This window comes from Parasteatoda tepidariorum, chromosome 1, assembly GCF_043381705.1.
Source record: "Parasteatoda tepidariorum isolate YZ-2023 chromosome 1, CAS_Ptep_4.0, whole genome shotgun sequence".
Lineage (NCBI taxonomy): Eukaryota > Metazoa > Arthropoda > Arachnida > Araneae > Theridiidae > Parasteatoda > Parasteatoda tepidariorum.
Window position 1 is genome coordinate 66,374,430 of NC_092204.1, and position 26,246 is coordinate 66,400,675.

Below are 26,246 nucleotides of genomic sequence, written 5' to 3' on the forward strand. Positions count from 1 at the left end.
TGATTGGTTATGTTGAATTGTTTGAACTTTTTGAGTTTTTAATGATCACTTTCTCTACACTGCTTGAGATTGAAGTAACAAAAATAAATGCAAAAGAACTGAAGCTAAATGAAGAAATACTGTTCTCGATATCTCGCGTTTTGTTACGTCGACTTTTTCTGCTTTTTCTTAGAATGAATAAAACTGTACATGTTTTAGAAATTTTAAAATAATTCATTTTTATATATTATTATTGCACAAACCTCCTATAAAATAAGTGATCTTCAATCCTCAAGTTCTAAAAGTCCTTCAAGTAAGCAAATTTGTATAAATAACCATAGGCGCCATGTTTTATTTATTTGGAAGAATCGAATTTCTCAGAATAACTTGATAGTAGTTAAAATTGTGTATCTAATGAAGATAAATGAGGGCATTACTCAACAGTCATATAATGTTTTACTTCTTAATTTTGATTGCCCTTTTATCTTATTCACAGAACAGACTAAAACATTTTAAACAAGTTTATTTAAATTAATACTAATCAAGTTTCAAAACAGTATCTTAAGCATTTAAAAGATGTATGATTTTGATTTTATATTTTCAAGTTGTAGTTTTCTAAGTGAATTAAAGGGAGGATTAAAATATTTCATAAGAGTCAATGATGGGACTTTTTCTGTAATTTTTTCCTCAAGCAGATTTGTTTCCAGATTGTTATTACCATAAATTAGTGAACTGACCAATAGCATATTTTTACTTACTTTAAATAGCTTAAAGAGATAGTTTTTATAATTAAGTACAAGCAGCCTCTGTAAGCTATGTGTAGGGAATTTAATTTTAAATGATTAATTGGTTCTTTCAAAATGCATAACATGTAAAAATAGCTGAATATATGATAACTGTGAAAAAATTTGTTAACAACAGAGAAGATAAACAGCTGGACAAGTTTTAAGAACTTTTTAAAAACATCACAGGGTTGATTGCATCCTGGGTGTACCCTGGAATTCTGGGTTTTTCATATCATCCTTTCTGGTCTAGAAACAGGGCATCTGATTTTTCAATGCCTCTCAAGACCATTAATTTGCAAACTTTTGCTAATCAAAATCTTATAATCGAAATTTTCACTAAGTTTCACAATCTATAATTTATATTTTTAAACTTATGCTTAGACGTTTGTGTGTATATGATTCTTCTGCCAATTGGAAGAGATCAACCAATTTGAATCTTTTGGTTTGACAGATTTTTGGATTTATGGAATTGTTCGTATCCACTAATATCGCGATTCATATTCACACAATTTTAATAACGAACAACAATTTCCGTATTTACCAGATTTAAGAGTTACATCTGTCCGTTCGTATTCAGGTGGTTTAAAAATCCAAAATCGCAATTTATATTTACGCATTTCTTAAGTCAATATTGTGATTTGTATTTGCGCATTTTTGAAATCTAATTTTGAGAAAAATCTGTTTTTACTACCTCCCCTAGACTTGGGTAACAGCCTGGATGCAGAATATCTCCCAATTGCGCTAATTAGTTGATGGGAATTCAGGCTGCCCTGGGAAAATTTTTGGTCCAAAATTTTCCCAAACTAGACTTTAATAAGACCATATTCAACATAATCCAGACTTTAAAAAGACCATATTCATCCAAAAAAGAGCATTGTTTTTCACAAACATTTGTAGGGTTTTCAATAAACCCAAAATAAAGTAATCAAATAAATTTTCAGAATTATAAACAAGTTAAATCATTTAAGATAACTTATTTGTAAAGAGAAATAGTTACTTTCCTCAGTTAAATAACCATGATTCCCGAATTGTGGAGTGTTGTAATAATGTATTATAGTAATGAGATTTGAAAAACAATATTGAAATGACAGAAAAAGGCAATAAGTAACTATAATTTCCGAAATGCGATTAGAAATTAATGTGGAGTTGTGGTAAAATCAAGCATATTAAGTAGTAGTTTCAAAAGTGCGAAATTCGCTATTCATAACATTGTATCACTTAAATTGGAATTGTGAAAAACCACACGGAAATACTTGAAACTCAACAAACAGCTGTTAAGAAATGATCCATGTACTCGGATTTATGATACAATCAATGTGAATTAAACTCTTCAAAAAATGATAACTCAAATTCAAAATAACGTATTAATAATAACCATGTGAAAAGGATAAAAAAAAACTATCATTTAATGATGGAAAATCATATTGAAACATCAGTAATAAAACTTATCCAAAAGTGATAACACAAATTCGAAATTTGCATTTTATAATAACATTATATTAAAAATATTGAAATTAAGAATAATCATCTGAAAAAGGCCCAGACTTTTGGAAAAACTACCTAACAACATGAAATCATCATGAATCAAACTTTTAAAAAAGTGATGGCTCAAATTCGATTTTGAAAAACCATTGAGAAGCAGCCAAAAAAAAAATTTGTAGCAGTAAAAAAGCAATTAGAAAATCATGTGGATTTACAAAAAAAATAAACTATGCAAATAGACTTTTATATATCTAAATCTGAGTGGTTAATCAGATTCAAAGGGCATCCAGAGCTGAAATTTAAATGACATAAAAAAAATTCTGGACGGATCAAAGGTGGCTCACTTAAAGAACACTGTTCTTATCACATATGCAAGTTTATTATTAAATTGTGTAAATCAAATTGTTTTTTTCCCTATGTTAAAGAAAAAAATATCAAGGAATATGACAAACTAAACTCTAAAAATATTTTGAAAAGTTAATGTAACTATAAAAAAAAAATTAAGTGCAATAATTTGTGAGGAAATTTTCGAATAAAAAGAACTATGTTTAGGGTAACTATTAGGCTCTTTGAATTTTTTTAGCACCTTTTATATGGCTGTGAGTTTTTAAAAACAAAAAAAATGCATTACAGAATGAAAAAAATATAACTTGTAGCTAACTCATGACAAGCCTTAAATATTTTCTCAAAGTTTTTCCTAGCACAGAAATAACAGGGCAAAGAGGTTCTGATGTGGAAATGGCCGGAAATTTTTTTTAAATTTAACTTGGTTCTAAATTTGTAGAGTATAAGAAAAAAAGGCATGTTGAAATTTTTAGTTTATAAAAAATAAAGGCATGCTGAAAGACAATTACTATGCAGAAATTTTTTTCAAAAAAAGTAAACTAAAAAAAAAAGATTGATTGATGAACAAATTGAAAGCTTTTTTTTTTTTGTATAATTTAAGCTGAAAATTATAAGAAATTGAACATTTAAAGGTACATTTAAAAAAAAGAAACTTATTTATTTAAAAAATAGTTTCAAAACTTAAAATCTATTAGTATAAGTCCCTCCTTCCTAAAAGAAAGAGAAACTTATAAAAATTTAGCCAGTTGAGAATAATCCTAACTAAATAAATATTTGTAATAATAATCAGAATTGAACGTATAATTTCACCGTTGTGTAATTATTATTTATACAATTCATTTTTTTAATGGAATATGAATAGAAAGACGATCTTTTTAAGAGATAGCGGCTTATTTTTACAAAGAGGGCACATCATAAGGCTGGCAGGGTAGGCCGCTCTTCTAAAAACGCTTAGAATAATCACTGCTGAATTACATATCTATCTTAGTGATTTTTGTAATCCTTAACTGAATAAATTAAGTGCTCTAGTGAATAAAAATTTATAACTTAAACACCTTCAATGTGCAGTAATTTTCCTCAGTAATATAAAATACTGTAAAAGTAACTTTTGTTTTAAACCTTAATTTGATTGTATATTTCTCCCATTTGTAATCTGCCATGTTTTTAATTCTTCTCTATTGTACTTTTAGGTTTTGAACTTAACTTTTCATGATGTCCCAGTGGTAAGAATTGTATTTTAAATATCTATAAATATTTTTATATGATTAAATGCTGTTTAAATCACTTTTGTTACTTTGACCACGTTAACTTTTCATTTTAGGTTGGTTACGCAGGCACAGTAAGTTTAAATTAAATTTAATTATTCTAAAAAAAAAGACAAGGTGTTTTTTTTTTTAATTAAAATAAATATTTTTTATAGTTCGTGAATTAGCTTATTGTTATTCGAAAATTGTGATAAAGCAGCCTTATAACATTATTTGTGAATTTTTAAATTAAGCAGTATTTACTATTCAGTTTTTACTTTCAGTGATACATTTGTTAGTCTACCTTTAAGTAAAGTTTTATTTTAACTTTAATCAGTATTATGAATTGTTTATATATGAAAAAGAATATTGTGTCTCTTTGTGAGAGATAACCAGATTTTAAGCTTTTAAGGATAATTATTTTAATTGGTCGAATTATTACTGAATCAATTATTTTAAAAAAATTCGTTATCATAAAAAAATTTTGGTGTATATCTTTAAAATAGGGATCTTTTGTTTATTAAAAAAAAGATTCAGAAATTTGAAGATTTGTGTACTACTGAGGATTTCTAGTTTTCAAAATCTAGCAGTATCACTGAATATAGCTCGATAATTTATTCTTCTTCCTTCAACTGTTAACTCCAAAGTTCAAATAAAATACAGTAGGGAACCGATTATCCGGAACGATCGGGACCATCGCTATTCCGGATAACTGATTTTTCCGGTTTTCTGAATCGCTACAAAAAGCCGTTTTCTTTATTGTTAAACCCAACTAAAAAAAAAAAATTTTTTGGAATAATCTTAAAAAGAAAAAACGATGGAGTAATACACTAATGATTATTTCCAAAATGATGGTAAGGTAAACATCTTTCAAAAAACGAAAGAAAAATCCTAAAATCTTATGAGGAAAAAAAATTTTTTTTTTTTTTAAAAAAAATGGCGGGAAAATGTATCGAATTTCGTTCCGGTTTTTTGGTTTTCCGGTTTTCTGATTTCCGGATAACGGGTTCTGTACTGTATTATTACTTTTTTTTCGCAAAAAAAAAACCCTCTTTATTTTATATCTTTTTGGCAATAGAATATTACCAAAATAATGCATATTTTTACAAACTTGCTCAAACTGAACAATTAAAAAGGTAGGTTTTTAAATTTCCAATACCCTGTCAAGTTTTTTTATTTATTATTATTCACTGAATTATTAAGGAAAAAAATGTCCTTTTAAATTTAGTTGTACATAGTTTTTATTATCATTAGCATGACAGCCCATGGTAAGCCAAACATTTAAAGAGATTTCCATGCAACCATATGGATGGCAATGGTTCTCCAGTTCTCAACTTTTAGGATTCCATAATTGCAGCTTACGGCTTTATTTTTTATTTAATCTTCCTACAATAATGTTTTTGTTAAATTCAAACTGAAAGTACATGTGTATCTTATATATCTTTTCAATTGTTATCTCTACTATGCAAATTTAATTTGTAAATTACCAGCACTTCTTTTAGCATAGTTAAATTGATGAAAAAAAAAGTCTAATGATAGACTACATTTTTAATAAAGTGTGTTTTCTTTTTTAAAAGGTCTTATGGTCAGCCAGTTAGACCACCCATGCCTGCTGAAATCCCAAAAGCCTGGTTAAAAGCTAATGAAGCTCTCCAGGCTGTTAGACCAAGTGCAACAACTACGGAAGTAACTTCCACTAATACTGAACCTCAGGTTAATCCCATAAATCAATTTGCTCCTATGAGATGGCCTAACCCTACTATGTACACAGCATATCCTGGGTATGTTTATATTCGTGTAGTATGATTATATTGTTTCCAAATGCAGTTGTTACTGTTCCAACTTTAATGCAATAAATTGATTAGTACCATTACTTTTAATGTATCTTTTTTATTATTAATTTTAAAATAATACTAAGTTAACACATTAATTCAGTTTGCATATTTTATTTTATTTAAAATCTCATTTGCAATTGTTTGTTAAGATTTCATATTATTGAGATTGTGAAATTTTATTTTTTATGCTGCTTTACTGAACATAGCTAAAACTAAACTCAGTGGCTCGGTAGCACGTAGAGAGCCAAGGACTATGCCCATCTGTTTTCTTGACTTGGGCTCTGAGGTGCAGAAGCAGATGTTTTGATTGGGTGGTCAGCCAGACACGAAACCCCCTGTGTTTAGTCTCCAAGCATGCTTGGTACTCATTATATCAACCCACTGAAGGGGTGAAAGGCTGACTAAATGTAGCTAGTGTGGGAAAATATTTCTGAAATTAGTGCCATTTCAGTATTTATATTAAACATTATGTATAATGTTCTATTTGAGATATTAGTTGTTATACCAAACAGTGGTCTGTTCAGGACAAATTTACTACCTTTTAGCGGTACCTTCACATATTTAACTTTAGGAAAAACGGTAGTTTCACAAACTACTTTTTCTTCAAATTTTATTTTTGTATCCCGTAACAAACAATAAATCTATATTTTTGTGTTGATTTTTTAATATAATTTTTAATTTTCACAAATTATGTCTAAATTTTCACAAAATAGGTACCTCTCAGAAAAACACCCCTGCCAAATAATGGGTGCAATTTTTTAGATTTTTAATGTGTCAGTTTTCATCATGGTTAAAGCCATCAAAACTGACACATTTCTAAAAATATACTATATATTTCCTTTTTCAAAAAGAAAAGAAAATTCAGTTCATTACTTTCATTGTTTTTATTTATCTAACTAATTTTTCAGGTATCAAGGATATCCTCCTAATTATCCCTTTTATAATTATGTGAGTATAAAGTTTTATCTTTTATTAAATCTTTTACTATGAAACCTAATTTTAGTGTGATTTTATCTACATTTTTGTATATTCATTGCTTTTGGAGTTATTTTTGTTTATTCTGAATTTCTTTTATACTTTTTTATTAGAATAATGGATTTGCTTGGGTATGTATTTTAATTTTTAGTGTTATGTTTTGCCAAGATTTTTTTTTTCTTAATTATCATCCACTACTAATAAAAACAAAAATTAAGAAACATAAAATTATATACCCTATATAGTGTATAAGTTGACTTTTCAAACCCCTAAAATTTCACTAAGATCATTCGATTGACTTATACACCAGTAAAAATCAGCCATTTGTTTATCGTGAAACATCAAAGCATTACAAACAATGAGATAGACATAAGTGTTACTAATGCGTAATAAAACGAGACTCATTTATAAAAATCTGCTACAACAAAAAAAAATTTAGTTTATTTTTATTCAGATGTCCCTTTTTAAATTAATTAAAAAATATTTTTACTATCTTTGATGAATTAATTGTTTATTACTATTCAAAATTATAAGTAAATGTAATACATAACATTTCAAGTTCATATAATGTGAATCATAACTGAAAAATAGTGCAAGTTTTTATATTTTCGTAATTATAAAATTTCCTACCTGTGAAATATTTAGTACATTTTCCAACAATTATCATCAAATTTATGTTTCGTAAAATCTACTGTATTTTTTCCTATCCGTAACAGCAGCTATAACTCTGTATTGATTACCCTCCTTCAAAAACTTTTTTTTAATATGTTATATACAATTATGAATTTTCTCTCATCAAATTTTTTTACGTAAAATTTTTTTTTATTAAAACATTACTTTAAATTAGGGCCAGGGAAAAAATTAGGATTATTTATTCAAGAGTATTTCACAAAATGACACAAGGAAAACTTTTAAAACATACCATAAAGCTATAAATTTACTATGTTGAATTCAATAACATTACAGTGTTGTGATACAAACCTTACTCTGCAATAGATTCTATGTCATCCTCATTTGCTGTCTTTCACAGGAAATTGTTAATTTTAGAACTTCTCATATTTGATTCTTTTCTGCGATTATGCATCAGTGTACACAGTAATTGGCAATAGAATCTGCATTTGTGTTAAAATATAAGTTAAGGTGTTAAAATACAAGGAGAGTTCTTTGAAAAAAATTTTCACATTTCCATATATAACAACAATGTAATGTGAGAAACAAGACATTGATGTATACTAAATTTATTTTTGTAAAGCACAATAAAAATATTAATCCAGCCTAACACAGTACAATAGTATATCCTAAAACAATCCAATCCAGCATAATACACCCCTTTGAAATTCATTCAAATGAGTGAAAGTACTTAAGTTTTGAGGTTGATTTCAGTTTTAAAATTTAAGCTTGAAAATATTTTACGTTACTCTCACCTTGCATTTAAACATTTAAAAAAACTCATCTAAAAACTTGCATTTATTTATATCAATTAGATATTTATATCACTTGATGTGAGTTAAAGTTTTTTAGATTATGTTTATTGTATTACTATGCTTGAAGAAAGTTAAAAGAATGTGAAGTTTACAAAAAAGCTGGAAGTAGTTTGTTTTTGTAATTGCCAGAAAAGCAATGTCTGGGCATCAACAATAAGGTTGCACTTAAGTTCATTATTTATTTGTTAATAATATTAGCTTTTTATGTTCTGCTATATTGTGTTTTTGTAAAAAAAAAGTTTATACGATTTGTGAGTAGCTAATTTATTCCGTGTATGAGATATACTAGATTTATTCCACCCATAGCACTGTTAGTACATAATACGCTATAATTTTCTTAAAATACTCCTAAAATGTGATGTGGCGTGACCTCTGACGATCAGGTTTTACCATATGAAATACAAGTGCTTAATATAAGGGAATGAATTTTTAATCATTAAAAATTAATTTATGAAATATTAATTAGAAGAAAATTAAAATTTATATTCATGTAAATAATAATGATAATAAATTGATTTCCTACAGACTTTCTCTCAGAAATCTCAAAAATTATCATTTTTGACTTTATCTGTGCATAAATATATTCTTGGAATCATAAAATACAGTTTTTGAAACTCATTAATTAAATATTGTTGGAAATTTCACTTTCACAACTTAGAAGGATTCCACTTGTTTCCTTTTTGTAGTTTCCTATTATGGGTTTAATACACCCCATGCAGGTTAAAACATAACTATACAATTTTAATATTTGGCACCTCAATTAAGCTAAAATTAAATTACAGTTGCCGTAATAGGGGGGGGGCTAATTGTAATAATTATGTGTCGAATGTTTAATTATAAATGTAATGAAAGTTTCTATAAAAGCTCTTGTTTAGTCAGATTTTCAATTGCTTTATCACTTTTAACATTTTTTTTTCTAGAACTTCAACCCCTATGTTATAAATAGCAATCCATTTTATATGAATCCAATGCCTGCTACCAGTGATAATTTTCAACCGCAAATTCCTACTATTCCTCAAGTTGAAGAACCAGAATCAAATAATAGTCAGTCTAATGAGCCAGTTGTAACTTCTGCTGCCAATAGACCAAATCCTGAGTCTGAAGTGGTTACGATTAACTCTTCATCCCCGTCATCATCACCTGAAGGCGTAGGATTTTCACGTGAGTTTTTGTTTAATAACTAATTCTAATAATAATAACTAATTCTGACAGTTCAAATTTAGATTATATGTCAGCATATTTTTACAAATTTTCTCACCTGTATAATCTTTCCTGTGATCATTTTTTCCCCCTCTTTTAAATTTACAGGTAAATTGAGTTTTGTAATGTACATGCCAAACAGAAATTATTTTGACATTTTTTCCTTTTTTTATAGTATTAAAAATCTGTTAGAAAATGCAATCAATTATGGTTGTTTGATTTTGCAGTAATATTCTTCTTTAGAAGATTTTTTGAAAATGAGATGGTCTAGTGTCTTTAAAAAAACTGGGTTAATCTCAACACATATTAAGTGTTTTAAAAACAAATGAGAAGTTGAATTAAAGAATGGATTGTTTAATAGGTGAAGATCTCTCAAAATATAAAGGCTGCAATTCTAAAACATATTTTCTGTTGACAAGGAAGAATTTATTTACAAAAAAAAATAATCAAAAAAAACATTTTCTACTCCCCCCCCCTTTTTTTTTTTCTTTTTTTCTTTTTCTTGTGTAAATAAAGTCTGCAGTGTTGTTGCAGGTGACTATTTGCAACTATTGTCAGCCTGAGGCGACTAAAAAAACTTTTTGTTCTGAAAGGACTAAAACTGCAACTATTTTCAGGAAAAGGAGATTATAGCGCTGTTTTTTAGCATAAATTGGGTTTCACAACCTGTGAAATCTTCTGAATATCTTTATTTTTATCCACTTTCATGCCTGTAATATCTAATTGTTTCTACATTTAATGTTTTTATTATGTTATGTTAACATTTAATGTTTAATTATGTTTTTATTTATTTAGAAGCTCCAGGAAGTGGGGGCATCAAATTTTCTCTCCCTAAGAAGAAAATACAGAATAATAATTTTCAGAATTCCTTTAATTCGCCACAAGGAAAAATGAATAATTTCCAAAATTTCAATAATCACTCTCCTAAGAAAATAGAAGCTAAACTCCCTGAGCAACCTAACATTTTGCATCAGAAATCGTAAGTATCTCATAATCATTTTTTTACATGGCAATTTGAAAAATGTAATATCTGTGTGTGTTCTATTAACTTATTTGCCAATCAAGCAGTTTTATACTTTGAATTGCTCAAATAATTTAGAGCTTATTACTTTCCCTGATTGACTCTTTCTAATCATAATTCATGTTTGTGTAGGTTATTTATAAACAATAAGTATTTTGTATTAATCAATTATTTCAAGATGTGTTATGTAATTTTACTTATATGTTAGTGTGCTGAAAAAGCTCTATCTGCTTTTTTTTGGCATCCAGCTTATCGTTAGAATTTCTACAAATATTTTTCATACTGAATACTGTTTCCCTTTTAAGTAATATCGGAGAAAACTGATTTGCTTTGCTGGAAGGTAACTCTTTATCAGTCCAAAGGTTAAATTTTATATTCAAAGTTACTGTGTATTGCTATATAAGTATATAAAGTATAATCTTTGTAAATATTTATGTTTTCAGTGTGTCTGAAATGCCGAATGATCAATGGCCACCATCCTTGAAGTAAGATTTTCAAATTGCTATTTCTAATATATTAATTTTGCTTTTTAAAATAAAAAGCAAAATCCATATAAATTAAGTCTTATTAAAAATTCAGCATATATTTTCAATTTCGACCATAGAGTAGAGTAAGCAAATCAGTAGTTTTATGCCAAAATCATTAATGTCATTAAAATGATTGAAAAATTAAGGCATTGAAGAAAAAGTGAAAAAATGTGCTTGATAATTTAAATTTGATAGCTGAGGAATAAAACTTGAGAATTGATAGTTACAAACCAGGGCATTATGCTTTTCCGAGAGCTTTCATTTTGAAGGGTTGTCATTATCACTGGGAAAACGTCATTGACATTACTATCTAGATTGGTAACGTTAACCTTATAAGTGTAGCATTAGTGATAGGGCTGTTTATACCCACGAGAGCAAAAGGCAAGATATAGAACAAAAGATATGGGAGTTCGAGGTTCGACTGTGGTTTATGTATCTTAATAAAAATTCATATTAATAATGCTTAATGTAGTAATATACTGACAAGTAGTGTTCTAGTTCAAGAACAGGTAGGTAATTTATAAATTTGAAAAATAATAGGGGAGAGGGGGGCACATGTGAACAAATTTTTTTATTTCTTCATTTTTCGAAAAATATCATCAATTTTTCATAGTAAAAAAGTCCATATGTTTAAATAGTCTTTTCTTTGTCTCGTAGAATTTTTTGAGGTTTTTCAATAAAATATTTCTTTACTTTAAAATATTTTAGAAAAATGACTTCAATTGTTCACATGTGCCCCTATTGGGGGCACTTGTGAACAGGCCTGGGGCACATATGAACAAGATTAAAAACACAAAGCAATCATCATATTTCAAAGAAAAAAATTCTTTAATATGACAGATATAGATACGCATTATACTGAGGGGGTTGTAGCTTACTATGTGAATTTAAATTGTACAACAGTACTGTCAATAAGAAAATAATTTTTCAGCTGTACAATAATTTATCCGTAATTGGGTTTTTCGCAACTTCATGTTCCACGGGTGTTGTAATGGGCCTTTTTCTTTCTTCTCTAATACTCTTTCATGCTTTTTTTTTCATTTTTTCTATCTTTTCATTTGTAGCTTTAACAATTCTATTTTCTCAGGTGTATCAGTTAATATGCGTGATGCGCGATCAACCATTTAATAAAAAAAAATTTTTTTAAAGGAAAAATTAATAAATTAATTATGGAAAATTAAATAATGATAATTTTAAATGCATACATATTTTTTAAACTTATAATATCATGAGGATAATAATCTTAATACTATGTAGGGGCACTTGTGAACTGTTCACATCTGCCCCAGATGTTTTGTTCACAAGTGCCCCCATCATCCTTCTTAAACCTAACTTGAAAAATAAAGAACTTTTAATTGAGTAAAAAAAAAGAATAATTGTCATAAACTTACCTGAATGTTCATATAATGATCTGCAATAGTTAATTTTAGTTTATTAGTTGATTTATATTATGCTTTCACTTGGAGAAGCGAGCGATTATAATATATGCAACACCAGCTGATACAAAGAAATTGTCAGAATAGATCAACAAAATGTCTCATTGTTCTGAAAGTTTTTCAGAGAGGTAGGACTAGTACTGCCATCAATTGAAAATTTTTCGAGATTTTTTATTTCAAATCATATTGGTAAAACATACCATGTTCACATGTGCCCCCTCTCCCCTACTTATAAAAGTCATTTCTGATGTTCTTATTCTCTTTTTTTTTTCTAGATGTATAATTTCTTCATTGCATAACCTAGTTTAACTAATTTACGTTGTTAAGATGCAATTTGATTAGATATGCAAAATTCTAGTTCAAACTTTCAAGTAATTAAATATGCTTTAGAAATTATTATTATTTGTTTTTTCTCATTTTGCTTAAAATTTATATATATTTTACTAACATATTTTGTCATTGGAACAATTTTAACTTTAAGTGGGTATTATTTCAGGAATTATGTTAGTGAATGCTTTAATAAATGTACAAGTGTCATCGATAAAGACCAAGTGGAAATAATTTTGAAAGGGAAACTGATTCAAGCCTACCGTGATGGAACCATTCTAACGAAAGATTGGAGTGCTGAACCTTTACCTCGGTAAATTCCAGAAAGAAAGAAAGAAATAATAATAATATTTTCTATACTTGCTGAAAATTTTTAAGAAATTATAACTAGCTAAATTTGCTTATTAACTTTTCCTTTGGTCTAAACTTTTTCTTCTAACATGGTGAGATGTTACTGTTTTCATTTAATGATTCAAAAAGTAAAGTCTTTCTTATTAATTATAAAAAAAATTATCAATTTATTTTTCAATTTTTAAAATCTGGAACTGATAATTCAACTAATTTTCTGATGAAAAAATTATCTGAAAATTATAACACATTTAGGCATTACCAAAGATATATTTTGGAAGAAAAAAAACTTTTGCTGAAAAATGATTAATCAATAATTGGTTAAAATAAAATAACTTAAGTTTTAATGTAGTATCATCTTTTCTTGTTTTGTTATTAATAAAAGGTGCCTAATTTAATTCCTTCAGTGACGAGAGGTAAAAGCTTAATGTTACGGTCAGATTCTAAGTTTTCTAGAAAGAGTTGTATATAATAAAAAAAAATTATAATCCCCTTCTAAAAGCTTTCCTCGTATTATAAAATCCGAAAAAAGGGCAACAACTTGCATTTTGCACATTTGCTTTTAATCTGCTTAATTTGCACTTCATTTTTATTAATTTGGGTCTATCAATGATACTAATATAATGAAACAATACTGAAATTGTACAGACGTAATGAATAAAACATAGGAATTGTAAACTTAAAATTATGAATTTTCTTGAAAAGTGTTAAATAAAAAATTTTAACGAATTATACCTTTTTTTTTAAAAAAAAAAATATATATAAATAAATAATAATTCTTACACAATTCCTATAGATAAATGTCTTATCCTAGATAATGTCAGATCCTGTCTTAAATTTGTGCGGTATTAAATAAAGTTTGAGAACTTACACTAGTTTCGGATTCATTTCATTTTTATTCAATAAATCTTCTAATTTTTGTAAAATTTCAGATTTGTTGTGGTAAAATGCCAACCAAAGGAGTAGTTTTAAAAATCAGTACCATTTGAAAAGAAATTGCTAAGTTAAGAATTTCTTGCTTAATTTCCATCTTAATAAAATTCAGTATCTAAATTATTTTTTTATATTTATGTAATAAAACACTTAACTGAATAATTTATTATGGTGCCTGTTTATTAAATGGTTTCAACTACAAATGAGCTTTATAAATGAACCTCCAAACTCTCCATTTTTTGAAACACATTGGATGCCCTGATTTTTACCAGGCATGGAAATATTTTAATATTGATTTTATTGGAGTAGGTGTTTTATGTCTAAAATGTTGTATATTTATATTGTTTATTTATATTTTTTTCCCTGTGTTTTAAGTTTATTCTTCTATTTTCCTGTAGCATTTTCAGAAATAATGATGTGCAACAGAATCGAATAGAAAATGTTAATGCCTTAAAGAATGAGGTTACCTCACCTTCATTTGTTGGCACATCATTGAACAAAGTTAAAAAACCAAGTCCACCAAGAAATACCAACCAAAAGAATAATTTCTATAATAAAAACAGAAGTTATAAAGCTCGCTCCCGTTCACGGTAATTGATCATTTATTAAATAAATTCATACTTTTACTCACTGATATTTATATTTCAAGAGCAACTCTTTACTACTGAAGTATAAAAAAAGAATGCATATTTACCTAAAAATATATTTTTGTATGTCCTTATGACTACAAATGTGAATTTTTTTTTAAAGAGACTGAAAAAAATTAAACACTATTGCTATATGTGCTTATATGGGTAATATAGTCAATTGGAGGTTGCCTTGGACTAAAAGTCCTCTTTCAGTGAAAAATTTAAGAAAATAGAAGGTAATATTTTATCAAATTCAAGCATATACCACACTTATCAGCCCAAAATGAAAATTGTTTAACGTCCTTTCCATGGCCAAAATGAAGATAAGTATACTTTGTGCTAAGTAGCAAAAAACTGTGTTTAAGCTCTCTAATTATTTTTTACTTTATTCATCTTGTTTCTTACTTTATCACTGCCATGGTCTTGGATAGTAGAACTCTAAAAAAAGAATAGGTTACTAAAACATGTGACTTTGGCTTTACATGGTCAGTATCTGGTCCCACTTCAGTTAATTTTTATTACAATTTACAGCACAATCATTAAAAATATATATATAAAGAGCTAATGTTTTAGCTACTTGGTAATATTAGCAACTTAATAACTTATCACCTAAAGTTGATTAGCTAGTCTTAAATTGATAAGTTGAAGTTCCTTCCAATATCTTCAACAACAAGCTTCCTAATTATTACAAATACACAAGTATCTTCCTAATGAAAGTCCCTGTTTTCTTAGTCCAATTTCATTCTAATAATGTAAAAATAATAATAATCAGTAAATAAATATTTAGTTTAATAATAAGAGTTGCTTTAAGTCATTGTTAAATTTGATATTATTCCTAATTAAAATAATCTTTCAATTGATATTTTTCCAGATCACGCTCCAGGTCTCGATCATGGTCACGGAGTCCTCCTAGAAAAGTTATTCATCGGAAAAAATATGATAGGTAACATTTAAATTGTTTTTATTTTAGGGTCGTATAAAGTATAATTCTCAATTTGAATTTTGTGTGGACAAATTCTTATCTTTGTTTATTAATTTAGTTTATTCTAGTCTAGTTATTTACTCTTTTTTTTTCTGAAGTTTCTAAGCTTGACCTTTGATGTACAAGGCAAAATTCTGTTAAATTTTAACACTATATTTTAATTTTTCTGTCTATATTTTAATTTAAGTAAAGTAGGAATATTTAAATTTCGGATGCATGAGATGTTCCAATAAGAGCTGACGATTTTTATTTCTTATGGAATTTTTAATGCTTTTAAATTTTCTCATGGCATTAATTTCTTTCATGGCATAGAAGTATTGGAACTATACATTGAACTGTATATCTACTTGAAGAATCATTGGACATCTATTGTCCAGCTATCATAAGAAATCTTCCAGGCAACTAATGGTTACTGTTGCAATTATAAGTCACTTTAAATAGGGTTGTGGGGTTAGCAGCTTTGCGTTAGTGTGGATTAATAGAGTTGTGATATCCTCCTCTTTTGAAATAATTTAACTATTGTTTTCATTGCAGCAAGTGGCTTCAGGCTTCTATTGGGGATGAGTTTTTTTAATTTTTTTTTTAATCGAACAGATGGTTCAGTAATTCAATGTCTATATTAACAAGTCTGTGACCATATTGTATCACTAAGCTCCTGCCATAATCGTGCCAAAACATTGGAATTAAATGCAAAGCCCAGAATGGCCATTCAGTATTATTTCATACATAATTGCAGCATGCCTATTGTATTAAGTACCTGAAAAGAAATATATTTAAAAGGGACTATGAACTTGTTTGGACAAATAATTTGTTAATCAGCTTTATTTTTATTTCACTAATTTTAGCACTATTTTTTGTTAACAGTTCATCTGATTCCAGTAATGATAGTAGAGATTCAAGGAGAACTTTAAACTCTAGTGTAGTAAGTCACTTTGATGCTCACCCTCTAAGAAAGGCAAACTTGAATTCTAAAGGCAAAAACAAGAGAAAGAAAGGAAATAAAATGTTAGTCTGACATTTCTTTTTATATGTTATAGTTTTAATTTCATTTGCATTTATAGAAGGATCCTATTCTGATTTTATTTTTATATTTATCTTCAGGAATTTTACTGTTGACCCAGAGTTTTCAACAGATGAGCGTTTGTTAAAACGAGCTGCACGCTTCGAAGTAAAAAGTAAATGCCAAAGAGTCAACAGTAATGTTTTATCTCCAGGAAATCTTTTTGTAAGTTTATATTTTGCTTTATTTTATCTTATTTCTATTAGAATATTATTTGCTATGATATTTTTTTCCTGGTTAATTTTATATAAATAATTTTAAAAATTTTTTGGATAAATAATTATTTTCTAGATTATTGATGAGACTGGTGCGGACATAGATTGGAATTCTGACGCTGTTATAGGAACCTGTCAAGACCTGGAGAAGCCTTTTCTAAGATTGACTGGGGTATGTATATTAGGAAGTTCTAATTTAAAGATATTTCTTTTAGTTAGTAAATTGATGTATAATTTTTATGTGGTTACTTTTTAATTATAAATTTTGTTATCTCAAACATCTGTATAATATTCATAAACATACTGCACGGCTTTCCTTTTTTTTCTTTTTTTTTTTTTCCTAATACTTTTGGTCTGGGCTCTGTTCAAGAAATTGTTTAAGTTTTGACCTCTGTTTCTCAATTCTGGTATTTCTCTTTCTAGTTTGGCTAAGTGATCATTTTTTTCTATAGAAAAGTTGAAAATTTAACCATTTAAAATGTAAAAATCAAATAACATAAATGCGCAGCAGGAAGAGCTTTTTTATTACATTAAAGATAGCAATTATTACAAATGGATTATTATGAAAAACTATTGTACCTTTTTTTACCCACCTCTTATGGTTTGTTAGGAGCCTTGGTGTTGGTAACCACTCAACCCATGAATTAAAAAAAAAAAAAATAATAATAATAATTGTGAACTTTTTTATGTCAAATCTATCCTCTGCTTATAAAAAATATTCATGACTGCCTTTTTATAATTTTTAGGCTGTCGATCCCTCTAGTGTACGTCCGGAAGACATTTTAAGGCAGTCATTAACTATGGTAAAAAAACATTGGATTGAAAAACAAGATTATCACTTTGCTTGTGAACAGCTAAAGTCAATCAGGCAAGATTTGGTGGTAAGTTTAATTTTATTTTATTTATTAAACATTAAAATATTTTATTTTTACACTAATATTTGAACTGTAGACTGATACACCGCTACAACAGTGTGTTAACCGGTTTCAAAATCTAGTGTGAAAGCCTTACCAATGGAATTTATCTGGTCATAGTCTTTTAAGAATAATAGTCAGTGCTATTATTCTTAGCTATCATATTCATCAGTATCTTCTTAAAACGAGAGAACACTTTCAAATTCATTTTCTGAAAGTGGGTGCAACACTGTATTGATTAAGTGAAATTTTATTCTTAACCTTCAAATATTTACAGTTAATTAATAAATTTTTTTTTTCTATTGGGGATGAAAAATTTGTGTCTATTATTATTATTATTATTTTTTTTTGTATTACTTTTTAAAACTTGAAATATTTAACTTTTTTAAAGCCATTAAAATTATATTATATTAAAATTATTTCAGTTTGCTATGTTATTTCTTTCAAATTAATGTAAATAAATTGTAAAGAAAATTTCAATAAGATAAGTAACAAATTATAATTTTAAAATTCTGATCAAAACCAATTTAATTAAATTTGATTAACAGTAACAAATTTTATTTCTTAATTTTAGTAAAAATGAAAGTAAATCTTGAAACTTTTTATATTTATGCTTCTCTTCTATATCTTTAAATTTACTGTGATATAGTTTGCTTTGAAACATTTATAACTGCATTTGTTTAGATTTATTTAAATTTAAAAACTTTATTTTAGTAAGTCATATCAATTTAAATAAAATTTATCTCACATTTTTACAATTTTATTAATGCCAGTATGGATAATTTAAACTTTTTACTGTTTTAACTAATATTATTTATTAATTTTAGCTTCAAAATTGTATTTTCTAGCTTTTGTGTACTGCTAGCAGAAATAGTTGTGCATCCCTGTTTTTTAGTTTAATTAATTAAGTTAATTAAGTTTTAGTTAAGTTAATTTATGGAGAAATAATTTTTTCGTCTTAAAATATCATTTATACCAATTTTTCAAACTTTTATTCCTAATTGTTTTGGCTTAATTTATTTGATTTATTCTTGGAAATATTTCTTAACTTTTATAAAATTAAAGCCAAATACTTAATTTTTATAAAATAATGCCTTGGTGATAAATTTTACTAATGCCAGTCCGAATATTTTAAAATGTTCAAATTCTTTTTTTATCATCTACATTATGCAAAAGTTTTAACAGCTACAGTTTAAATTGTGAATAATAATTTATTTAGAAAACATGTCTTTAAAGATACTGCTGTTTTAGTGTTTGATATAATTGAATTAGAATTATTGTAATGAGTTAGGTATAGAAACAATTATGGTAATTTTCTAAACCTTAAAAATTTATGAAAATTGATTTAAAAAATTTTTAAAACAATAAATTAGGCTGCAAAATGTTTCATAATCATAGTACTTCATAATGAAAAGAGTTTGTCCTAAATCCCTACTTGCTCATAAGGAAATTTTACCCAATTGTACAATGCTGCAAATGGTCTATAAAGAAAAATTAAAATGCATGGATCTAATAGAGCAAATCATTATTCAGGTAAGGTCTTTGAGAGGTAATGAATGTATATGGCCTTTGCTACTAATTTCTTATTGGCTGATAATTCCTTACATAAATCGAAAGCTTTTTTTAAAAATTAAAAAAAGAAAGAGGGAGGAATCATGATAATGATTAAATAATTCTCCATATATAAAATTAAAAGACAGTTTTGACACATTTAAAATTTGTGACTGTATTTTTTTAATCTGATTTTAAAAAGCAGCCTACTTTTTAATCCATTGATTAAATTAGTGATAGTTACCTTTGTATTTTTATTTATTTTTCGCAATGCCTTTAGAGCCAAATGATCATAATTACAAAAAAATTTATCTATGACGTATCTAACTCCCATATTAATTGGTTTTAGGTTCAGTGTATTCGAAATAAATTCACTGTCCAAGTATATGAAACTCATGCAAGAATAGCTCTAGAAAAGGTATTTTTTGATTTATTTACTTATTTAACTTCATTATATTATGATTTTTTTTTTTTAAATTTAAATGTTTATTTTTACAGGGTGATCATACAGAGTTCAATCAATGTCAGTCTCAACTTAGAGCGTTGTATCAAGAAATTAATGAGGGTAATAGATTAGAATTTACAGGATACCGTATTCTATATACAATTTACACAGAAAATGCTATAGGTATAGAAATCTTTTCTCTTTATTCTTTCCATTAAAAAAAAATTAAATTTAGATATTGCTGCAAAGGTCTTGATTAAAGTTTTTCTTTTATAACAGATACCAATTAGCATGTTTACATTTTTTATTTATGTGTGATTTTCCAAAAACTTTGCTATTTCAAATCACAGATTCTTAAAAACTGAAAGTTGATTCATTCTTTTTATTGGGCACTTGAGAGGAAAATAAAGGGAACTCATTTGAACGAGTAATTCTTCCAGCTCAGAAAATGCCAAGACATGTTTTTTAATATAAGTCTTGCCATTAATTTCTAAAGGCAGATTTTAGTTTAAAAAAGTTTGTTAGAATCATCACATTATTACACAATGTATTATTTTTGTTAAAAGAAAAAAAATTAATGTATAAAAAACTGTTGTTTAGAAGTGACAACAGAAACTGTTAAATACCACAGTTTAGAACTTAAAAGCTATAATAAGAACTTCAGATGAATCAGATTTTTAAAACACTCTTGTAGAATGAGAATAAACAGTGTTGCAGGAGAATGAAAAAATGTTGTATGAGACAAAATTTAATAAGGAAACAAAAGCTACTTTAATGGGGATAGTCCTAAACAATACCTTTTTTTTTATAATAAATCCTGTTTAATAGTACAAAATAAAATATGTGGAAAGCCCCTTATGATTTTGAGTTTTTTTTTTTTACAAAAAAAAAGTACGAAAACTATTTGGTGAAACTTTTTGAATTTTAAGATTTTCAAATCAGATCTTTTCATTAGTTGCCAAATACAATTCTCTACAAAATTAAGAAAAAATATTTTTTTTATTTTTCCAGTGCAGACACAGTATAATTGCTTGTATCTTGCACAGTTTTAAATGAATTTTGTAATTTTAAATTGATCCAAAAAAATTTTGATTTTTTTTAAAAATAAAAATGACTATATCTAGGTTTACGAAATTTTGTGCAATTGTTGCATATAATAACCAAAATAACAGTCACAAGTTAAGTTTATTGCTACATTTTTTTTTTGTCATAGGTTGTTCAAAAACACTTTTTTCTGTCTGTAATTTATTGTCAATCTCCTTAAGTTTTAAACATAATTGATATATATGAGAAATCGCATACCCTAAAACTCCTAAGTTAATAAAATGATTCTCTGAGTATTTTTGAGAAAGTTGAAAAAATGTGTTAGTATAGAAGTGTTTCCATTATTTTGTCCAACCACCTGTATATTTGTGTGTGTGTGTACATATATTAAGGTGTGATTTCTTATTAATAATTATGTAAAATATGTTAATTTTGTCTGCTGAAATTTTCTATGTTCAGTCAACTAATTTATAGATATCTTTCATTTTCTTTCAGAATTGAAAAATATTCTTTCAGAATTGACAGATGAAGACAAACAAGACATTGTAGTATCTCATGCTTTAAAAATAGCTAAAGCATACTCAAACTCTAATTATTCTAGGTTTTTTAGACTTTATTTATCTGCTCCTATAATGTCTTCGTTTATTGTGGACTGGTTTGTTGAACGCATTAGAAAAGCTGCGTTAAAGACCATTATAAAGTCGTACGTATTTATTTATTTTTTGTGTTTAAATTTTGTTGTAATATTGCAATGGGTAAGTATGAATGTCTGCAGAATTGAAATTAAATTATTGCTTTCTATGCTCTGATTTAATTTTTAAAAACTGCAGTTATACCTAAAAACTTATGAATCAAAATATAGTGTTTATGCAAGTCAAATATATTTGTTTCAAAAAATTATGCTTTGAACTAAAAATAAGTAATCTTGCTACAAAATATTGGTGAGAAAATATAGCTTAATATTCACAATTTTTATGATTCATCAGTACAAAATTTAGGGTTTAATAAAAATGAATAAGTTAAAAGGTATTCTGTGTAAGATACTAAAAAATACTGTAATACTGTGAAGGTTGTGATAAATTAAGTAAGATGAATAATTCTAAAGTTCTTAAGTGAAGATAAGATTTATTATTTTCTTTAAATGGTTTTCATAGAATATAAATAAAGTAATTTACTCTAAATTAGAGCATTAAATGTTATCTACTACAGAAATGAACAATATGTTTGAAAGGTAATTTATAGAATTTAATTCCGAACTTGCGTAAATCTGTGTTCGGAGATGTTTTGTTGGACTGTGTAATGATCAATTGATCATTCATCTTGTCAGTAGAAATTTTTTTTTTTCCCCTTTTAAAATTATTTTGCAACTGTATACAGTCACAAATAGTTCAAGACTGGCTTAAAGAGCTTTTGGAATTTTAAAGACAAATCTCTAGATTTATTTTAATACGCTTTCTTTCTAATATATTTTAATACATTTTTTGTAAATATTTAATTTTTTCTAGTATAGTTTGCAACTTGCCAAGAATATATTTTGTATATTAAAACATTTTTTCCCCACTTTTTGAAACATGCTACATATCTTGTTCTTCCTTAAAATATCGAATTCCCTCAAAAGTGATAAGTTCTGTTTCTTATCACTCCTTTTAACTTGAAGCGTCTTTTTGTTATTTTTGCAGTGTTAGTTAAGAAATTCTTTAAATTAAAATTTTTACAATCTAATTTTACTAAAATATGTGTTAAATTTGTTTTATTAGAACTTGCATTCCATTTTAGAAACTAAAAAAATATATATATATTTTAAGAAAAATCCATGAAAAAAAACATGTTATTAAGTTTTTAGATTATTTGCACATTCAACCTTTTCGTTTGTGGCATTTTAGCAACATCATCTCACGAGGGTTCCCACAACCTGGAAAAAATTAGAATGGTAGCTAAGATTTTTCAAGACTATTGAAAAAGGCTTAAATTTATCTTTTATTTGAGAATTGCAAAATAATTCCCACATTATTTTTTGCACCCATATATATTTCCTTTAAATGAAATATTTATTGATAGCTTAAAACGTCTAAATGTGTCTCACTTTTGCTACCACTTTAAAAAAATTGCAGGTCGTGGGAACCCTGCTTCACATGATTTAATTCTCCTAAATGATGCTACTAAGAATTGATATATCTGCTGATGAGCAGTGAAGGGAACACATGAGTCAAAGCTTATGCTGACTGCTACAGGCGACATCTGAAGCGTGCATAAAAGAGGGGTGAAATCTCGTGCCACAAACTATCTTTAAAAAAACATTAACAAATAGAAATAATCAAATTTACTATGAAATCCTAAATAATAAGTCAGAACCCACCCTAAACTGCCAGATCTTTAAAAGTACTGAACTAACATCATGTATAGAACTTAATCATCAAAGCATCAAATTTAACGGTGTGAACATTTCAAACGCTAATGACCTTTTTTATGTTTGAATTATGTTAATGGTTTTGTAAGCTGCAATTTTGTATTTAAGATTCAAAAACTATTTGATATTTTGAACAAAATTGTATGCTTACAAAATCATTGAGTAATACTAATAATCTTTATTTTAGTTTACAGGTGCATTAATTTGGTAAAGTATTATTTCGCCTTTATTAGATTTATTTTTTAGTTAAATGCTTCATTATTATCTTGTATGTTCCTTTATCTGAAACTAAGCAGAGGATATTTCTGCTAGTTTCAATTTTATTTTATTAACTTTTATGTCCTGTTTTTCATAGATTTCGTCCAAACTTACCGGTAGCGTATATTCAAACTGCCTTAGCATTTCCTGATTCTGAGGAGTGTTTGGCATTTTTAACAAAGGCTAACCTAGTTTTTGTGGATGCTGATGTAATCAACTGCAAAGATTCAATGGGTGCATTGGCAAACTTCTAACGCTGCTGCAACTTACTAATCCCTGCCTTGTATAGAAAGTGTGAGACTGAATCTTGACAGGTTTAAATCTCTCATTAAACTTAATTATTTTCCTTGCTAACATCACATAGAAAACATCATTTATTTTTATGGTGAAAATCATAGACTTTGTTATGATCTTCGATATTATCCCTATCTTTCTTGTGACTTTTGATGTTATCTAGTTGGGATGCATAACGCACATGGACTTGTTAATTGATACAAATTATCGTCAAATTCCTTATTTTAAATTGGAATATTGGTTATATAAAGGAAAATAATAAGTTAAGATCAGTGTTAGTCTGAAGATTTATAACCGGTAAGATTTCACAGTAGCTGTGCAGCTAAAAATATCGTATCATTTTGGCTAGTAAAGAATATTAAAAAGCTGTTTCATCGGGTCTAGGAATGTAGAAAGCAAAGAAATACGAAATTGTTACAATGAAAATAGACTGTTCATTGAACCGTGTTAAGCAATAGATTAAGAAGAAAACAGTGAAAAGAAAAATTACTCGTTTCTCAAGGAAAATAGAAATTATAAGTATATTAATTGTAGCTGTGCAGCTAAAAATATTCTATCATTTAAGCTAGTTAAGAAGATCAAAAAGCTGCTTTATTGGCTTTAGAAATGTAGAAAGCAAAGAAATACGAAATTGTAACAATAAAAATAGACTATTCATTGAACCTGTTAAACAATAGATTAAGAAGAAAATAGTGAAAAGAAGAAAAATTATTAGCTTTCCAAAGAAAAGGAAATTATAAGTAATCCCTACACTACAGTAAGCGTAAGGTTAAAAGTTAAATATATCATTTAGGAAGCAAAGAAAAATAAAGTTAAGCAATAAAAGAATGTGTTATCCCATAAGAAGAAAAGTAATAAAAGAAATTGCAGCAAAGGAAATGAATCCTGCTTCTTCTGCAATGAACTGTGTTAATCTGCTTAATTTCAAAGCTGCTTAGTTACTCAAAGATGCCTTGACTTTCTTTTGTATATTACTGATTTTATCTCATTTCTATTGAATGAACTGTCTAGAGTGCCCTAAAAACCTTGGAAGTTTTGTCTTGGAAAGAAATTTTACTCGTAGAATAATGGAAATATTTTTGGAAGCCAACTGCCGAAGAAAATAATTATTGCAAAAATATTACAATAATTAAAAAATAATTCCTTTCTCGCTTATAATGATTATTATAAACTTTTCTTCAATGAGGTTTTAAACCTGTTGTGTTTTCAGTCTTAAGACTTAATACACTTTTCTATTAGCATGGCAGGGATTTCTGGATTATCCACCAATAAAAGTTCCTTTTTCACCTCCCTTTTTTTTTAGGCATTTATGCCACTTTTTTTTTATGCTACCCCTTTTACAGTTTACCTTTCTAGATAAGCTTGAATCTACATTCTTGCTGTGGAGCTCTAAAGAGATCTACTACACAGTTCATTTCCTCAACTTCCAGCCCATTATAGTTCAATATCTCCTGACTTGTGGCTCTCGTCAAAATTACAAGTTTCTGGCCTTAATTCTCTAAATGGTGTTTTCATTCTTGATGGTATCCTGATCACTTCCATAGCTCTTGATAGTATCCTGGTCACTCTCATAGCTCCTGATGGTATTCTGGTCACACCCATAGCTCTTGGTGGTATCCTGGTTGCTCGCACATATCTTGGTGGTATCCTGGTTGCTCCAACATATCTTGATGGTATCCTGGTTGCTCCCACATATCTTGATGGTATCCTGGTCACTCCTTAAAGTTATAGATGAAGATGCCAAGTTTAGTTTTTCAAATTGTTGAATTCTTCTAATTCTACAACAATGTCTATTATCAGCTTGTTTTTTATCTTTTTTTATCCTCTAAATTATCTTTGTTCATCAATATTTAAAAAATTTTCATTTTCCCTATTTTGTTGCAAAATTTTAATTTATAGTTATCTTATTATTAACTTTTAAAAGATACAATTGCCTGGTTTGTTAATGATGTTTTTAGGAATAAAGCATGCAAAAAGAGCATTCTCAAAGAAAATAAAATGATCCTCAATAGGAAATTCTAGTAATTATGTCCTAACTTTATGCAAAATCTGTCATTGAGCTGGTCACAAGCTCTGCAAAAGTAGACCTTCTCTTTATTTATTATCATTATCTTTACATACTTATTAATTTGAAATGTTACTTTTCAATTGCAGTATTGCATAAAGTAGTATGTGTCTGTACATAAAATTTCTTATCAAAAATTTTACATCCTTTAAAAGTATTTATTAGGAAGATTTTTTTTTCCACTTTAAATTATCCCTGTCGCATATTTTAAATAAATGCATACTCTTATCTGTGTCATTGTTAGGCTTATTCATAATTCACCTTTTTTATTTATTGTATATATTTTGTTTAAGTGCTGTTGAATAGCTCTTTTTCTTTTACAGATTCTATATTTTATTGAAAATATTTTTGTTTCACTAATATTTTTTTTTTAAAAATCTTTAAATGTAAGTATGTAATTAAATTACTTGCCACTTATATGCCATTGTAAAAAGTGTACAAATAAAATTGTATTTTATATA

At 27.2% G+C, this 26,246-nt stretch overlaps 1 protein-coding gene across 5 annotated transcripts; it reads left to right on the plus strand.

The window, feature by feature from the left end:
• Nucleotides 1-40: 40 nt before the first annotated feature.
• Nucleotides 41-26,246, plus strand: LOC107448727 (uncharacterized). 5 transcript variants are annotated; one of them, XM_071181557.1, is made up of 20 exons: nt 86-292; nt 3,782-3,814; nt 3,913-3,930; nt 5,413-5,616; nt 6,579-6,618; nt 6,759-6,776; nt 9,050-9,290; nt 10,125-10,308; nt 10,794-10,835; nt 12,810-12,953; nt 14,320-14,511; nt 15,422-15,493; nt 16,397-16,537; nt 16,634-16,757; nt 16,884-16,979; nt 17,554-17,688; nt 19,622-19,690; nt 19,771-19,900; nt 21,257-21,464; nt 23,524-26,246. In XM_071181557.1, exons 2-20 carry the CDS (start codon nt 3,801-3,803, stop codon nt 23,678-23,680), a joined length of 2,229 nt encoding a protein of 742 aa, XP_071037658.1. In that variant the 5' UTR covers nt 86-292; nt 3,782-3,800; the 3' UTR covers nt 23,681-26,246. The 5 variants fall into 5 exon arrangements, with proteins under 5 accessions (XP_015919511.2, XP_071037658.1, XP_071037664.1 ...); XM_071181563.1 differs by lacking the exon at nt 16,397-16,537; XM_071181560.1 differs by lacking the exon at nt 6,759-6,776.

Bases quoted from the DNA above. Each gene is read 5' to 3' on its own strand.
- LOC107448727 (XM_071181557.1), top strand. The intron at 19,691-19,770 runs GTATTTTTTGAT...TTATTTTTACAG, and splicing joins CAAGAATAGCTCTAGAAAAG to GGTGATCATACAGAGTTCAA. The intron at 21,465-23,523 runs GTACGTATTTAT...TGTTTTTCATAG, and splicing joins TTAAAGACCATTATAAAGTC to ATTTCGTCCAAACTTACCGG.